General features: G+C 45.6%; 1 protein-coding gene across 2 annotated transcripts in view; it reads left to right on the top strand.

Annotated features, from left to right (window-relative positions):
• Nucleotides 1–4933: 4933 nt before the first annotated feature.
• The window catches only part of ETV6 (ETS variant 6), a 285602-nt gene continuing 274446 nt past the window's right edge, over nt 4934–16089 (top strand). The window contains exon 1 of one of the 2 annotated variants that reach the window (XM_027541361.1): nt 4934–5131. In XM_027541361.1, the coding sequence (XP_027397162.1) occupies nt 5099–5131 (33 nt within the window). In that variant the 5' untranslated portion in view covers nt 4934–5098. The remainder of the gene's footprint in view (nt 5132–16089) is intronic. The other variant, XM_027541360.1, reaches the window with a different exon arrangement.

The raw sequence follows: 16089 nt of genomic DNA on the forward strand, positions 1-16089 counted from the left end.
CTATACTATCTCACAATTCTTTCCCACTGATTTTCATGAACCACTGGGATCGGACCACAAATAGAAGGACAGTGAAGAAGAGCTGAGAGACACTTTCAGAGACACATTGGACTTTCAGTTAAGACAGACTTACAGATGGTGGGAGAACTGAGAAAACTCATGGCACTCCAGGCCTTCAGCTAACAAAATTGAAGGTCAGGGCAGGAGAGAAGGGAGCACCTACTCAAAGGCTTGAAAGATAATGAAGATACCAAGCAAGGCAGAACAGCTGAGATATCAGCACTCAGACAGTATCTAAGAAAAGTTCTGATCCTGCCTGAATCGAACTGCAAAATTACAACAAAGCTCACATCTGGCTCGATTATAAATTGTATTAACTCAGCTCCAGTTCTTATAGGAGAATGTGTGTACCCCTTTGGGGCGGGGGAAATATCATTTAATTCATTCTCTACTGTGTATTTTTACATAATGTATGTATTTTTATATAAAATGTCCAGTAAAAAAATCAATACACACACACAAAGGTAAGAAAATGTAACCCATGGTCAAGAAAGGAAACCAATAGGAGTTAACCAAGAAAACATTGTATTTGAGAACTGTAACAGTATAACAATGCTAAAGGACTTAAAAGTAGAACTCATGTTTAATGATATGGGCAACTTCAGAGAAATGATGAAGAATATTAAAAAATGGAAATGCTAAAAATAAAAAAAACAGTATCAGAAGTAAAGAACTAGATAGGTTTCATAGTAAGTTGGATGATACAGAGGAAAAAACTTAGAAAAGAGATAAATAGTCATAGAAAGCATCCAAATAGAAAGTTAAAGGGAAAAAAGAGTATTAAGGTCTATGGAACAATGTCATATGGTCTAACGCTTGCATCAGCTGGAGTAAAAAAAAGAATAGGACAAAGAATGGACAGAAAGAATATTCAAAGAGCTAATACATGAGAATTTTCCAAAACTGATGAAAGATATCAACTTATAGGTCCAGGAATAGTTGCCAACATCAAGAATAAAAAAAACAACTACCAACCCCCTATATGTAGGCAAATCCTAGTCACAATTTTGAAAACCAAATTTATAGAGCACATCTTAAAGACAGCCAGAGAAAAAAAGACATTATGAACTGGGAGCTAAAATATGAACTACAAATGAATCTTAATCAAAAATAATGGAGACAGAGATGGAATGACATGTTTAAAGTGCCAAAAGGAAAAAAAAAAATCCGTCAACATAAAATTTTATATACAGTTGAAAATTATCCTTCAAAAATGAATGTGAGCTAAAGACATTCTGACAGACAAAGCTGAGAAGACTCTGTCTCCAATAAGAAATGCCAAAGAGGTTCTTGAGGACAAAAAGAAATAATACTAGATCTGCAAGAAGGAATAAGAAAGTACCAAAAAGGATAAATAGTTGGGCAGATGAAAAAGAGACACATATTTTAGTACCTTCATTATACACATATATTTACAATATTAAGAAAAAAGTATCAACCACTACACAATGTATGGTGGGTTTCATAATAGGTAGAAATAAAATATAGGACAATATCATAAAGGATGGGAGAATAATAATGAAATTATACTGTTGTAAGTTTTCTTATATATCCATAAGTTAGAATATTATTTGAAGATAGACTGTGGTAATTAAAGACACAAATTGTAATTTCTAGAGCAACCACTATATTCAGCATAGAAACAGAACACTAGAAAGACCATCTAGGAATTTAAATGGAACATGAAAAAAATACCTTACTACCCCCAAAGAAATCAGGAAACAAGGAATAGAGAAACACCTGACAAATGGGAACGAATGAACGAAAAGAACATCCTTCAACCATAATTACTGAGTAGTTTGGAAATTAGTTTGTTATAGACTTGATAATGTTTTTCATGAATTCAACCTAAAACTGCAAAACAAAATACAGCTAGCTATATGTGAAGCTCATACTGCAGTTAAATTATTTTGACACAATTAACATTGTTTGAATCACAAATAATATCAAGCTGCTTTATACACTTCAGTTCAAACAAGTTTAAAAAAAGTTAAACAAGAAGCAAGATCTCCATTCTAACACAAATTTGCAGCAGTTCTATTTTTCTGAGCTCAAACTACAGTTCCAACAGTGGTTTTGGATTTTGACGCAAGTGAAAAAGACATTTTCGTACTTAAAATCCACTTCACTGTGCAATTGAGGCATTTCCACCTAATTTTCAATTGGAAATGATTAACCTGCAATGTAATGGCATTCTAAAGGTGAAATATCAAGAGAATTTATAGAATTCCAATAAAATTGTATAACTGCCTTATAAGCAATAAATACGCTCAAGTAAAACCATATGCTCATGGATTGATGTATTTGGCAGTATCCTATCTGGGTGAAAAGATATTTCCAAATGAAATAAGTAAAATCTCATGAGAGATCCACATTAACAGATAAACCTTTGCAATCAATTGTGATGATAGAGAACATTTACTTTAAACTGATGTTTAACTTAGTGAAATGTTATCCCCCTAAAAAAGAGTTCCATTCCTCTCATTGTTAGACTTGTATTACAACTCTTATTATTACACCTTATATCTTGTTTGTTTTCTCAATTGTTACATAAGTAACTACAAAATCTAAATTTTGTCTCTTGGGGCACAAAGCCTAAAATATTTAATATCAGGAGCTTTCTAGAAAGAGATTACCAGCCCCTGGATAAATGCAACATTTGCCACAGCAGCTACTGCAATATTTTGCTTTGGACCACACACACTCATTTAAACGACTTTTGTGAGTCACTCCTGGAGAAAGTTAGGAGAGAGAATAAAGTTGAGCGTTAATTCGGTCCTGAGGTTAAATAATTGTAGCTAACATTGAGCAGGTAAAATATATAGCAAGCACTCAGATAATCACTTCGTATATATCTGCTCATTTAACACTCACAGGAATCTTAAGAGATAGGTACTATTCCCCACCCCCCAGCCCACCCCACCCCATTTTACCCAAGCTGAGAACGTGAGCTGTCAAAGATCATACTGGTAAGTAAGGGATGTAGAGGTTTATAGGACTTAACCCAGCAATGGGACATCAGAACCAATGCCAGCAACACCAGCCATGGGATCAAAGGCAGATACGTGTGTGTGGATTGGGATGGGGGGCAGCAGGTGGTTCAAGGCAGAGGAGTTGGTGTGGATGTGAGCCCTCCCGGGAAGAATAGGACTACCAGGTACAAGGACTTCTGAGGTCCTCGGAGACTCACAAAATCCCATTATTCCCACCTTCCCAGAAACAGGGCTTTCCCATTCCAACCCCTTAAATAAATCCTGGTTCAGAGTGTTCTTCGAATGAGCGTGTAAAAAAGTCTGCACAAGATTTATCACGTGGAGAGATGAAGGGAAGTGGTAGGAAAATGGGGAGGCTCTGGGAAATGAGTCGTGGTCTATATATTCATAATTTAATACATATCCATACGTTAAAGCCGAAAGTACTAACAGGGTTTAGAATTTACATATAAATTAATGACGTGTCCACTTCAGCGGTGGACGCTTCGGAGCATTTTCAGAGACTATAAACAACAATAAAAATAATAGAGTGATCAGACAACACGTACTCAAGGATAGAACCTTCAGCCCCACCGGCTTTAACCTCCTCTCAATTGTTTTCCCAGCCAAATATTCTTCCCACCCTCCCGGCAGGATCCCGGGGGTCGTCCCATCTGGCAGTGACGGCTTCTGAGAAGCGGTCCGGGGAGGGCTATTATCTCCAGGAACCCGTTCTGTCAACTTTGTACTCGAGTCCCCTTTGTCGGTTGGTAGCGGCCGCTATTGCTTTAAAAGGACAGCGGATTTCGAAAGACGGAGGAAGGGTGGCTGGGGGTGGTGGTGGTCAGGAAAAGGAACTCAACCGCCTTTGATAACTGCCCAGCAGCCTTCCCTTCTCCAGGACGCGTGCTCGGCCGGGCAGCGACCGCATCCCCAGCCGGGCGGGTGCGCGCGCGCACCTAGCGTTTTCTGGGCGCCCACCTCGGCGGGGAATTCCCCCCCGCGGCCGGGCGGGCATCTGCGGGCAGCAGCCCCGCTTTGTCTCCGGCGGCGTCGCGCTCCGCCGCTCGCCCGCTCGCCCCTTTTCCCCGGTGCGGGCTGTAACCCGATCTCCCATTTCCTGGTGGATTCTCTTAAAGAGGCCGCGGTCTAGTAGCAGAACAAAGGCTATTGTTTTATTTCCTCCTTCGGGTTCCGCGTCCTTACCGGAATGTCCCTTCCTATATAATTATTTTCATTGCGTCTGCGCTCGGCTCGGGGTGGCGGGGGAGGGGGGGGGGCGGAGGAAAAATTAAAAAAAAAAAAAGCCCTGTGCCTTTCAGTGTATCTAAGAGACGGAACTAGGGGAGGGGGAGGCGTTGATCCTGTCCGGAGGGTTCTGGGGCCCCGAGCGCGAGCCCGGCGGCGGCCCAGCGGAGCTTAGCAGCCCCGCGCCCGGGCCCTGGGGGCCTCGCGCACCGTCCCCCGCCCCCCGCCCGCCGGGCCGGCCTCTCTCCCCCTCCCCCGCGCGGCTTTTATTTCCCGATGCCGGGCTGTAACCCGAGCTTTTATTTCCTGGTGGCTCCTTTAAGAGGCAGAGCTCAGTGCTGGGAATTCACGTCAGTTTCTGCACTGAAACTCTCAAGATCAATGAGCAAAGAGCTTTCTCAGTTCTGCCTTTCAGTTTCTCTCTTCCAGGAAGGAAAACATTCGAGAGAGAGAGAGGGAGGGCGAGGGAGAGCGGCGGGAGGGCGGGGGGCGGGGGCGCCGGCCAGGGTGGGAGGAGAGAGCGGGGCAGGCCGGCCGGGCTAGCGCCCCGGGTCGCCGCGCCGCGACCTGCAGACCCCGCCGCCGCGCCGCCCGCTCCCACGCCCCCGCCACCCCGCGCGCGGCGACTCGGCCGGCGCCCGGCCCGCCCCGCCCCGCCCCGCGCGCTCGCGGCCCCCCGGGGCGGCCGCCGGGAGAGATGCTGCAAGAAACTTCTTAAATGACCGCGTCCGGCTGGCCGTGGAGCGTTTCTGGGTTGGGGAGAGGAAAGGAAAGTGGAAAAAAAACTGAGAACTTCCTGATCTCTCTCGCTGTGAGACATGTCTGAGACTCCTGCTCAGTGTAGCATTAAGGTAAAGATCTTCTCCCCCTCCCTCTCCGGGGTGGAAAGCCTTGAGCTGCACCGGCCCGGCTGATCGTGCCGGGCTCCTCCGATCCGAGGGGACGGTTGCAGTCGCTCTGTTCGCAGGAAATTATTTGGGGCGCCGGGGAAGGAGATGCAGCTCTCGGCGGCGGCGTACCCTTTAGTGTAACCTTGCTGCTTCCCCGCGCCCGCCGAGCCCCCTGTCGGCTCCTGCGCCCCCACCCCACCTTCTTTGCTTTATTGACAAGGAAATGCCGGTCACAGTCGGTCAGGAGGAACCCGAGTGGTCCTCAGGTCTGCAAAACACCCCGGTAATTAGTGCGCTTAAAAAAAAAAAACAACCCTGCTCCCTACTCCTACTCCCAACATGTGATCGAAATGTAACTTTTGTTCCCGAGGGTGGTCTCCTTAGAAAAAAAAAAGTTCTCCGGCTCTATCGAGGTTGGAATCTTTTTTTTTAAGGGTTCCGCGAGTCTGGTCAGACAGTCTCTCCCCCGCGGCCCCCCCCCCCCCCATTGTAATTGCAAGCGCTTGTCGGAGAGACAGTAGTGCTGTCAGCTTTTCCTGGGCATTGCACAATGAATTTCTTTCTTTTCTTTCTTTCTTTTTTTTTTTTAAACCAAGGTGAATAAAGTTGCTGAATGGTTATTTTACTCTCGTAGACATCTGAACGTTGAGCAATCCAAAAGTAGAAAACTCCTGTGATGCAGGGAGAATGATTGAAGTGACCAGGCAGAATGACCTTCCCACTTTGACAGTGCAGAGAGGGTAGCTAAGAGTAGAAATCTCCCAGTCTCTGGCCAAGATTTGCAGTCTGGTAAATGCAGGATGGTGGAGGATGTTTGCAAACACAGTACTTATCTTCCAAGTAGTGGTGTGTGTGAGCATTTATGTACATGTCTGTATGTCTGTAAAGGCTAGTGGTGCTGCGGTTTGTTGCTTCTAAAAAGTTGTAAAGTTTGCCACCGTGAGGAGGCACACTGATTTGTCCATCTCCCCCAATTAATTTTCCCTTCCCTGCGTTCGGTGTGCACTTTGATTTCACTGTTCCATCAATGCTCAGATGGAAAAGCCTTCTTCAGTGAGAAGCTGAAGCTGCTGAAGTTTGTTTGTGGCTTGGCCCATTTAATATGTTCATTGAGGGGACCCTGCAGAGACAATGAACAAATATCCAGTTTTCTTCATCCGTGGGGCATTTTGGGAAACGTCTCTCCTGTTTTAACATGGCATTTACATAGGATCTGTTTAGAGGAAAACACAACATTTTCTCATATTTGCTCATTAGGGTTTCATAATTATACTCAGGTGTTAGTATTTCTTACCAGGCACGATTTCTAAGGGGGTTTGAATTAGGGTTAATGTGAACTGAAAAGGTGGGTTGGATTTGTTTTTGCCTCGCACAAAAAGCGCTTAGTGGAACTTTCGGGTTTCTGTGTAGGTATCTGGGGATAGCAGTATGTCTGTGGTGGAGAGAGTGTCAGAGTAAAGAATTTAGGTAGGTTGATACTTTAAAACCAATTTCTTTTGCTGAATAAATTCGATTCTATGAGTTCAGAAAAATCCTTGGGTATGCCTAATCTATCTGATACTTCATAACACAGAGGTAACTAAATAATAGGATATTAAATCTGTAAATTGTATTTAGCTCAACGACAATAAATCTGACCTCAGGAGAACTTGAACAACTATGGGAGAGTGATTTTGGAGTGGAGACAACGAACAGCAAGCCGTTTTGTGGTTTGCTAGCTCTTCTAAAGAGACTGCATAAGCCCGCTCTTCTGAGGGGCTCGGGGCTGCAGGCAGAAATACCAATGAGGGGCTCATCTCATGGTACCTCAGTGGAAGACTACAGCAACTCTTTCCTTACATGCACGGAGGGAACCAATCCCAAACCCAGACAGCGCAGTTTCTTCACTGTGACCTAAAAATTGCAGCCACGGTTTGTGTTATCATTTTCTATCTTATCGTTTACCCTCTCCATTCTTTTCGAAAGCTTCTTTTCTTGATTTCTGTGTTTCTCCGTAATTAGAACAGATCCAATGGTCTTCCCTAGTAGTGAAAGTATCACTTTTAATTTGGATTGTCCTTTATAGAACCGGTCTACGACTGCTTACTTGGACCGTGCATATGTTTAAACGCACGCACGGGAAGTGCATTTTCTCATGGAGTTTGTTTAGTTTGCAGTGTTCCAGTAAGAAGCTCTGGAGATCAAGGACTGGGATTATTCTAGCTCGTCTGAAAATGTTCTGGTGATTGTGTGCGGTGTTTCCCTGAGTCCCTGGGATGTGGTACAATGACTGCATGATAAAAAATGTTTGCCGGGAACCCACTAGTACGGCGATTTTTTTTTTTTTTTTCTAGAGTCCAGTAAACAATAAAGTTTTCTGTGGAGCAGAGAATGAGTGTCAGGAGCTTTAAAAGATGAGCTCATGGCTCTGCTGTCCTGAGGACATGTGGCATGGAAAGCTCTCTGTGGAGAGTTTTCCCTCACCTCTCCTGTCTGCTCCTAAAATCTTTCACCCTGGCTTGTATCCTCTACGAGCAGCTGGTCAGCAGGCAAGTAAATTCCTCAGCAGCTGGTATGATGGAGCACAGAGGAGCCCGACCAGAGGCAGCCACAGGGGGAAGTACTCTGTTTACTTCTGAGCAGTGTCAGTTCTGCTAGAAAAAGAGTAGTGTATGATTTCGGTGGAATTTCCAAGGTGAAAGTTTCTGAATCAGTCAGTCAGTGACACCTTTATATGTATCGCTTGCGTGGTGGTGGTTGCTGATGAGTGCCTGATACTGGCTCTCATGTTTCTTTTGCACTTTATAACCATCTTCCCGGCACCCTAGGGAAGTTATCAGACACATGTTTACAGCAGAAGACAGGTGGACCAGCCCAAGGTCACCCAGACTAGGACTGCGCCCCTCTGTGTGTCTGCACTGGGCACTTTCATCATGAGAGATTAAATGCTTCCATTCCCGACCATTTGGGGGCTTTTGTTTGTTTGGCTTTTTTTTTTTGGTCTTTCTGTGTGGCATAAGCGACTTTATTGCCCCACCAAGGATGGAACCCATGCCCCCTGCATTGGGAGTGTGGCATCTTAACCACTGGACCACCAGGGAAATCCCTGGGGTTGTTTAAATGTAAGGACTAACTATATAAAAAGTCGACTGTTTTTTATCAGGGGATCGTGTGGCTGACTGCTAGGCATGGGAGGAAGGAAGAGGCTGTCTTTTCCATCATCAGTCTTCACCTTCAAGTCACCTGTTGAGTTCTAAGTTCAGCCAAGTTGTAGTGGAAAGCAGTTATGACCCAGCGGACCCAGCCCTATCGGGGAGGGCTTCCAGAATACGATAGAAAACAGTCAGATAACTTCCCTGGTCCCCTCCCTCTCTTCCCTCTGTATGGGCTGGCTTTCTTAGTGGAATGAATTCTCTTTCTTACTCTCTAGGAGACTCCCCTCTGGACCCTGAGCTCCTTGGGTTGAGTGGTGATTATCTTTTTGTGTCTGGTGCCCACCTTGGCATCTGGCTTAGATATATGTGTCAGTCACATTGGCTGACTTGCAGTGAGGCATGGAAGGTGGTCAGGGCCCCTTCCTCTCTGTCCTGTGTGCCTGGAGTGACTTAACGCTGCATCCACAAGCTGGCATGAAGTGGTTGTAGAGTCACTCTGCTGACTCAGGGAGGCCTGGGGCACTCCCTAGGGCATCATCAGTAGAATTTTGACCTTATAATTTTTCTTACTTTGGTGATATTTTCAAAAACTGCTTTAGTGTCTAAAAGTAAGCAAAAACGTGGAGTTGAGTAAAAGATAAAGGGGCTTGAGGAATCACTGGAGAAGGTCCAGCTGAGGAGACTTCTAAAGTTTTCACTGGGTTCTTTAGCAATTGAATTAATTAGAGACTCGGAGTTGGGAGGCTATAAAGATCACCTGGGCCAGCGTCTTTTATGGCAAAGAGGTCCACATGGCTAAATGGTTTGCTTCAGCTGATATGTGTCCGAGGCAGAGCAATGCAGTCCTCTTGGTTTTCAATCCCCTGCCCCGTACTGGCTGGGTTCACAGGTTCGTCCCTATAAAAGGCCAAAGAAATTCGATACAATAGACTGTGCGCTCTCTGGCACTTCCTAACTTGGTCCATTTTAATCGCAAGCCAGCTGGTATGAGGGCATGGAGGTCTGTGCCAAGTAAGACGGTGTGTGGGGGAGCCCTGGGTCGAGAGGGTATATTGTTAGATGTGAGAAGAGGAAGGAGTAGGAGTGGGGGATGAGGGAAGAAGGGCTCGATGGGCTTGTCTTTGCACCACCATCTACCACAATAACTTTTCTCTGTATTGTGGTGAAAAGCATGTAACATTAAGTTTACCCTCTAAACCATTGTTGAGGGTGCAGCTCAGTCATGTTAAGTCTCTTCCCATTGTTGTGCAACTGATCTCTAGAACTTTTCTGTCTTGCAACACTGAAACTCTATACCCGCTCAACACTAGTTTCCCCTCTACCCTCCTCCCAGCCCTCAGTCACCACCTTCCTATTTTCTGTTTCTGTGATTTTTGTCTCCTTTAAAAGTTCATAGGAGAATTATACTGTATTTCACTTAGCAGAATGGCCTGGAGGCTTGTCCATATTGTAGCATGGGACAGGGTTTCCTTTTTTTCAAGGCTGTTTTTTTACATTCCATTTTGGCTTCCCTGGTAGCTCAAATGGTAAAGAATCTGCCTGCAGTGCAGGAGACCTAGGTTCGATTCCTGCATCAGGAAGATCCCTTGGAGAAAGGCATGGCAACCTACTTCAGTGTTCTTGCCTGGAGAATTAATTCCATGGACAGGAGCTTGGCAGGCTACAGTCCGTGGGGTCGCAAAGAGTCCGACACGACTGAGCGACTGCCACATACAGCATTCCGTTTTATGTATATGCCATATTTTCTTTAATCCGTTCATCTGTTGAAGGACATCTGTGTTACTTCCATCTCACGGCTGTTGTGAATGAGGCTGCGATAAACATGGGTGTACAAATGACTCTCTTGAGATTCCGCTCTGAGTTTTGGATATATCCCCAATGATGGAGTGCAGTGGTACTTTTTTTTTTTTTTATAGTATGTGAGAAGCTGGTACTTGTGTTTTGGGTTGAGGGCTCTGGGCCTCTTTGCTGGGCCTTTTCTGAGAAATCCTGGAGGGGAACCTTAGGCTCAAACATACACCTTAATTTATACATAGTGAGGCTCTGTGTTTCAAACAGCATCAGCTGAAAACATGGCAGCTAGTCCTAGAGAAATAGCTTACCTCTTTAGCATAGGTAAGTCGAGGGGAAAAACAGCCCAGTTTCTAGAATTTCCTAAGGAAGCTAGCATTAAAACAGATTCTGTGCAGCCAAGTTGACCTGCGTTTACTCACGCTGAGGCAGGTTGGAGGCAGGTTGGGGACCAGCATCAAGAGCCTGTGCGCCTGTTATGGATATTGAGAAGTTGCTCTTTGGTGTGACACTCCCAGCAGAGTGAATCTGTGTCAAACGAAGCCCCGTGGGGCATGGGCTATACAAACAACGTATTTGTGAATGCTACTTTAGGAAAAGCACTGGTGCTGATTTCCTGGCAGAGGCCCTCACTGCCATATTTGTTATGAGACGTGTGTAAGAAACCAAGCTCTGTGTGGATTTATTGAATAGAATGAGTATAAGTTGATGCGGGGTTCCCATGCCAGGAGGGACCCGTCATAAAGACCATTCGCTGCCAAACCTAGTATTTGGGGAGAGAAAGACTAAAGTTAGAATGGCAGCCTATTAAAAAACAAACACATTTTTGTTGATTTCGGAACATACAGAAACCAGCCTAATAAATGTGGCTTTCTGGGGGCATCTCAGTCTGCGCCTCCATGAACAGGCAGAAATGACGTGTCCGCACCATCCTCTGATTAGAAATGACGGATGCTGTGTGCTCAAGACGGTGCCTTCTGCATCAAAATAGTACCACCCATGTGTTATTTGCTCTGCTAATTTGCTTGATCAGTCTTTTCTTCTTAGTGAAAGTATACGGTTCAGCCTGGTCTCTGTTTGAGGCAGTGTCCCCAGTCTTTTTGGCACCAAGCACCAGCTTTGTGGAAGACACTTTTTCCGCAGATGGGGGATGGGCGCGTGGTGGTGGTGGTGGGTGGTTTTGGGATGACTGAAGCACATTTCATTCACTGTGGACTTTATTATTGTTACATCAGCTCCACCACAGATCATCAGCATTAGATCCTGGACGTTGGGGACCCCTGGGCTAATGATCTGGAATTTGGGGAGTATGGGTGGAAAGGGCGATGAGGCATTAGTCTGTGTGTGTTAGGTATGAACCCCCTAGAAGCACAGACTGCTCAGTCAGGTCTGTGGACTAAACTGGAACACCTGCATTTTGGGAGCTTTCTAAAGTCTTGATGGGCTTCTCTGGTGGCTCAGAGAGTAAAGAATCCACCTGCAGTACAGGAGATCCGGGTTCGATCCCTGGGTTGGGAAGATCTCCTGGAGAAGGGCATGGCAACCCACTCTAGTTTTCTTACCTGGAGAATTCCACGGACAGAGGAGCCGCTTGGGCTACAGTCCATGGGGTTGCAAAGAGTCAGACATGACTAAGCAACTAACACTCTCACTTTTCACTTCCTTTTATAAAATTTTAATTGGAGGATAATTACTTTACAATGTTATAATGGTTTTTTATAATGGTTTTTGCCATACATTGGATGCATAGGCATATATATGTCCCCTCCCTCCTGAACCCCCTTTCCCACCTCCCTCTCCACCCCATCCCTCCAGATCTTCTTGAGCTTTGGGTGCCTCGCTTCATACATCAAACTCCCACTGGCTATCTATTTTATGTATGGTCATGTGTATGGTTCAATGATATAAGTCTAGGTAATTAAAGGGGTTTGCGTGCTGCTCTGGAGGTCATCCATCCTGCATTTCTTCTTTCTCCTCGTCCTCCATCTCTACTACCATCACTTATTGGATCCTGCTGTGTGCCAGTCCTCAGACTAAGTGTTTTATGTGCATTATCTTATTTCTTCTTCACAACTCCCTCTGGGAGGCAGATTTTCTCCCTATTTTACAGAAGAGGAGCCTGCAGCAGTTAAGCGATGTGTTGGCCTGCCATCTCCCAGGCTGTGCATGGAGAAGCTCAGGGCAGCATCTACCTTCCCTCCTGACCCCAGTCTCAAGGCCAGCCTCCTTTGTGAAGAAAGTTAGAGAACTGAGAGCGATGGGGTGATGGTGGCGCTTCCCACAGGCCAAGCTGAGAGGCGGGAATAGAGCTGGCAGGGAGGTCTCCTTCTGCTTGGGTGGATGGTTCCTAACCAGCCCTCTGGGGGCAAGGTAGCCAGATGGTCACTTTGCACACAGCACCCTCCCTGGAATGGATGTCCAGGTGTCCTGTTTCTACACCAATCCCTGATGTTGTCTTGTGATGCTTTGTATTTGGGTGGGTTCATTTGGGCCCTTTTCATGTTTTTCTTAGAAACCTTTCCCCTCTCTACTTTCCCGTCTGTGTGTGCTAAGTCGCTTCAGTCGTGTTAGACTCTTTGTGACCGCATGGACCATAGCCCGCCAGGCTCCTCTGTCCATGGGATTCTCCAGGCAAGAATACCAGAGTGAGTTGCCTTGCCCTCCTCCCGGGGATCGTCCTGACCCAGGGATCAAACCCGAGTCTCTTAAGTCTCCTGCATTGGCAGGCAGGTTCTTTAGCGTCATCTGGGAAGCCCGCAACATTCCCCCAGTAACTCCTTATGCCATTGTCATGTGATCAGGTGGGTGACAGGCTGGGGCCATGGGAGCCAGACACCTTGGTCATACCTTCCTCAGTCTCTCCTTCCACTGCTTTTTATTTTTTTCCAATTTAAAAATTTTTACACAGTTCATGAATGCAGTACGTTTTAGAGACCTTCCCTCTTAGTTTGCTGTACAATGTAGGGAGCTCAAACCTGTGCTCTGTGACGACCTAGCGGAGTGGGATAAGGTGGAAGGTTCAAGACGGGAGGGGTCATATGTATGCCTGTGGCTGATTCATGTTGATGTGTGGCAGAAACCAATACAATATTGTAAAGCAATTATCCTCCAATTAAAAAATTTTTAAAAACCCATCCCTTTCGCTCATCTAAAGATACTGTGTGATTTCTTGGAATCTGTCTGATGTCGCTTCAGGGATTCCCTGATTTCCCCCACCACCAAAGGAATCGTCTTTTTTGTTTTCCTCTCTCCTGATAACCTGATGCCACTGCCCTTGTTCTGATTTCCTGAAGACAGGCTGTGGGCCCTCTGACTTGATGCATTTCTGGATTTGAGCAGCTTTCACGAAGCCTGTCTTCAGAGCAGATGTAGCGAAGGAAGCAGACAGAGTACGGTGTGGAGGGAGTTGAGGGATTAAGAAACTCTAAGTCCCAGTTCTCATGAAACAGAGGAGGCAACTGAATCCTGCAGTATTTAGATGTGTGTGTGTGCTCAGTCGTGTCTGACTCTGTGACCCCGTGGACTGTAGCCTCCCAGGCTCCATGGGATTTTCCAGGCAAGAACGCTGGAGTGTGTTGCCATTTCTTATAGCATTTCAGTAGTCTGCCTGAAATGGGTAGAGATGTGGTACATATTTACAATGGACTATTACTCAGCCATAAAAAGGAACAAAATTGGGTCATCTTTAGTGACGTGGATGGACCTAGAGTCTGTCAAACAGAGTGAAGTAAGTCAGAAAGAGGAAAACAAATATTGTATAGTAACGTGCATGTGAAATCTTAAAAGCTGGTACAGATGAATCTATTTGCAGGGCAGGAACGGAGGTACAGCCTTAGAAAACCAGTATGAACACGGTAGGGGATGAATAGGCAGGTTGGGATTGACGTATATACACTACCATGTATAAAAGAGAGAGCTAGTGGGAACCTGCTATATAGCACAGGGAGCTCAGCTCAGTGCTCTGTGGTGACCAGCAGGGCGGAGGGGACTGGAATGGGGTGGGAGGGAGGTCCAAGAGGAAGCGGTATATGTATACATACAGCTGATTCTCTTCTGTGTATGGCAGAAACTAACAGAACACTGTAAAGCAACTATACCCAATTTTAAAAAATGAAAAAAAAAACCTGCCTGAGATCACATTGCTGTTCGTAGCTGAGCCAGAGTCAGTCAGGTGTTCATGATCCCAGGGCCGTGTCCCACTGACACCAGGAAAGTTGACAAAAAGCAGACAATAACTCAGCCCAGCTTCGTCGTGGGGACTCCTGTCTAGAGAGTGAAACCGGTTTGTCTGGCACCACACAATGACTGATGGTATTAATGATCATCATTATGACCTCCACGTTAAAGACAGTCTTTATGAGGTTTAGGAAGTGAGGAAATAGTGTTGTGCATTTTGGAAAGCTAGCCAACGAACAGGGCTGGCATAGAAATAACGTTACCTTTTAAAAAGGCTACACTTCGGTTATCTGGACCAGTGACTTACGAAACATATTACTTTCCTCTCCAGTGAAGACAGGAAAGAGCTATTCAATAAATCTGCACGCTCAGCAGACTTTGTGTGTTCCCCGGGGGTGTTTTCCCTTTGTATGTGGGAGTCAGACACACGGAAAACGATCTGATTTCCTGAATGACCCGCAAAGGGCGTGCGGTCCCGCTGGTGTGAGCGCTGTGGGTGCCGGCGCATAGGGATGTAAGCACTGTCATCGTAATCACCGCTGTTTCAGAGTTTGATTTGCATTTTATTCTGCCTGATAGCTGTTCATTGGTTCTTATCTGTAATGCTGATTTCCCTTAAGGGGATTGTAAGTTCTTGAGAAGAGGGTACCAGTCATTGCTGTACCATGAAGGGCTTCTAGGGGAAGGACAGACCCTGGAGTAGATAGACCTGAGTGTGAATCTTGCTTCTTAAACGTATTCATTAAAAAAATTTTTTTATTAGAGTATAATTGCTTTACAATGTTGTGTTGGTTTCTGCTGTACAATGGAGTCAGCTATTTGTATACATATATCCCCTCCGTCTTGAACCTCCCTCCCTCCTGAACCTCTCTCCTATCCCCTAACTTGTTCATCTTAAGCTTGAACCTGGTAAGTCATCTGAAGTGGTAATAAAAATATCTATCACAGGACTTACCTGGCTGTCCAGTGCTTAAGACTTCATCTTCCAGCGCAGGGGGTTGTGGGTTCGATCCCTGGTTGGGGAGCTAAGATCCCACGTGCCACGGGGCCAAAAAACCAAAACATAAAACAGAAGCAGTAGTATAACACATTCAATAACGAATTTAAAAAATGGACCAACTCAAAAAAATCTTTAAACAAGCAAAAAACAGTCCTTGAAGGCTGTTGGCAGTGCCTTAACATTGTTCAAAGCAAAGCAAAATGTAGTTCTTCTCTCTCTTTGTATATCCTCCCATCAGAGGAATCTAGAAGGGGTGAGAGATTTTCTAGTCCTGTAATTTTCCCAACATTACATCGTTGGGAAAACAGAGGCCAGAGACATCCTGGTATTGCTAGAGCTCCCGTGGCTGGTTCTTGGCCCTGCCTGAACCTCCAGGCCTCTTAGGTTGGCTGACTCCCAGCCAGGGCTCTTGTCACTGTCCCTTTGAGCTTCTCCCAGGCTTGGGGTTACTCAGTCAGCTCTCAGCAAAGCTCCGATTTTTGACTCTCATTGAATACAAGCCTCAACAACAGAAGAGACGAGCCAACTGCAATTACATGGTCGAAACAGATGCCGCTTGCATCTTAAAATTGTGAGGGAATAGCTCGCATGGTTCTGAATAAGTTTCCAGAGATGAAAGGAAAAAAACCCGAAGCCTGCAAATACTGTGCAGTGCCTCTGATGGGCATTATTACTCAGCCCTCAAGTATTCAAACCTATTAAAGGATCTGCTCGTTCATACAGTTACTTATTATTTGCAACCGGGACGAGACTCCGGAGGGAGCATCCATTCTTCAGTCTGCTTTTGTGTGGCAGGCAGCCCCGTGGCTGTCTGACCA

The sequence above is a fragment of the Bos indicus x Bos taurus genome, chromosome 5 (genome assembly GCF_003369695.1).
Source record: "Bos indicus x Bos taurus breed Angus x Brahman F1 hybrid chromosome 5, Bos_hybrid_MaternalHap_v2.0, whole genome shotgun sequence".
Lineage (NCBI taxonomy): Eukaryota > Metazoa > Chordata > Mammalia > Artiodactyla > Bovidae > Bos > Bos indicus x Bos taurus.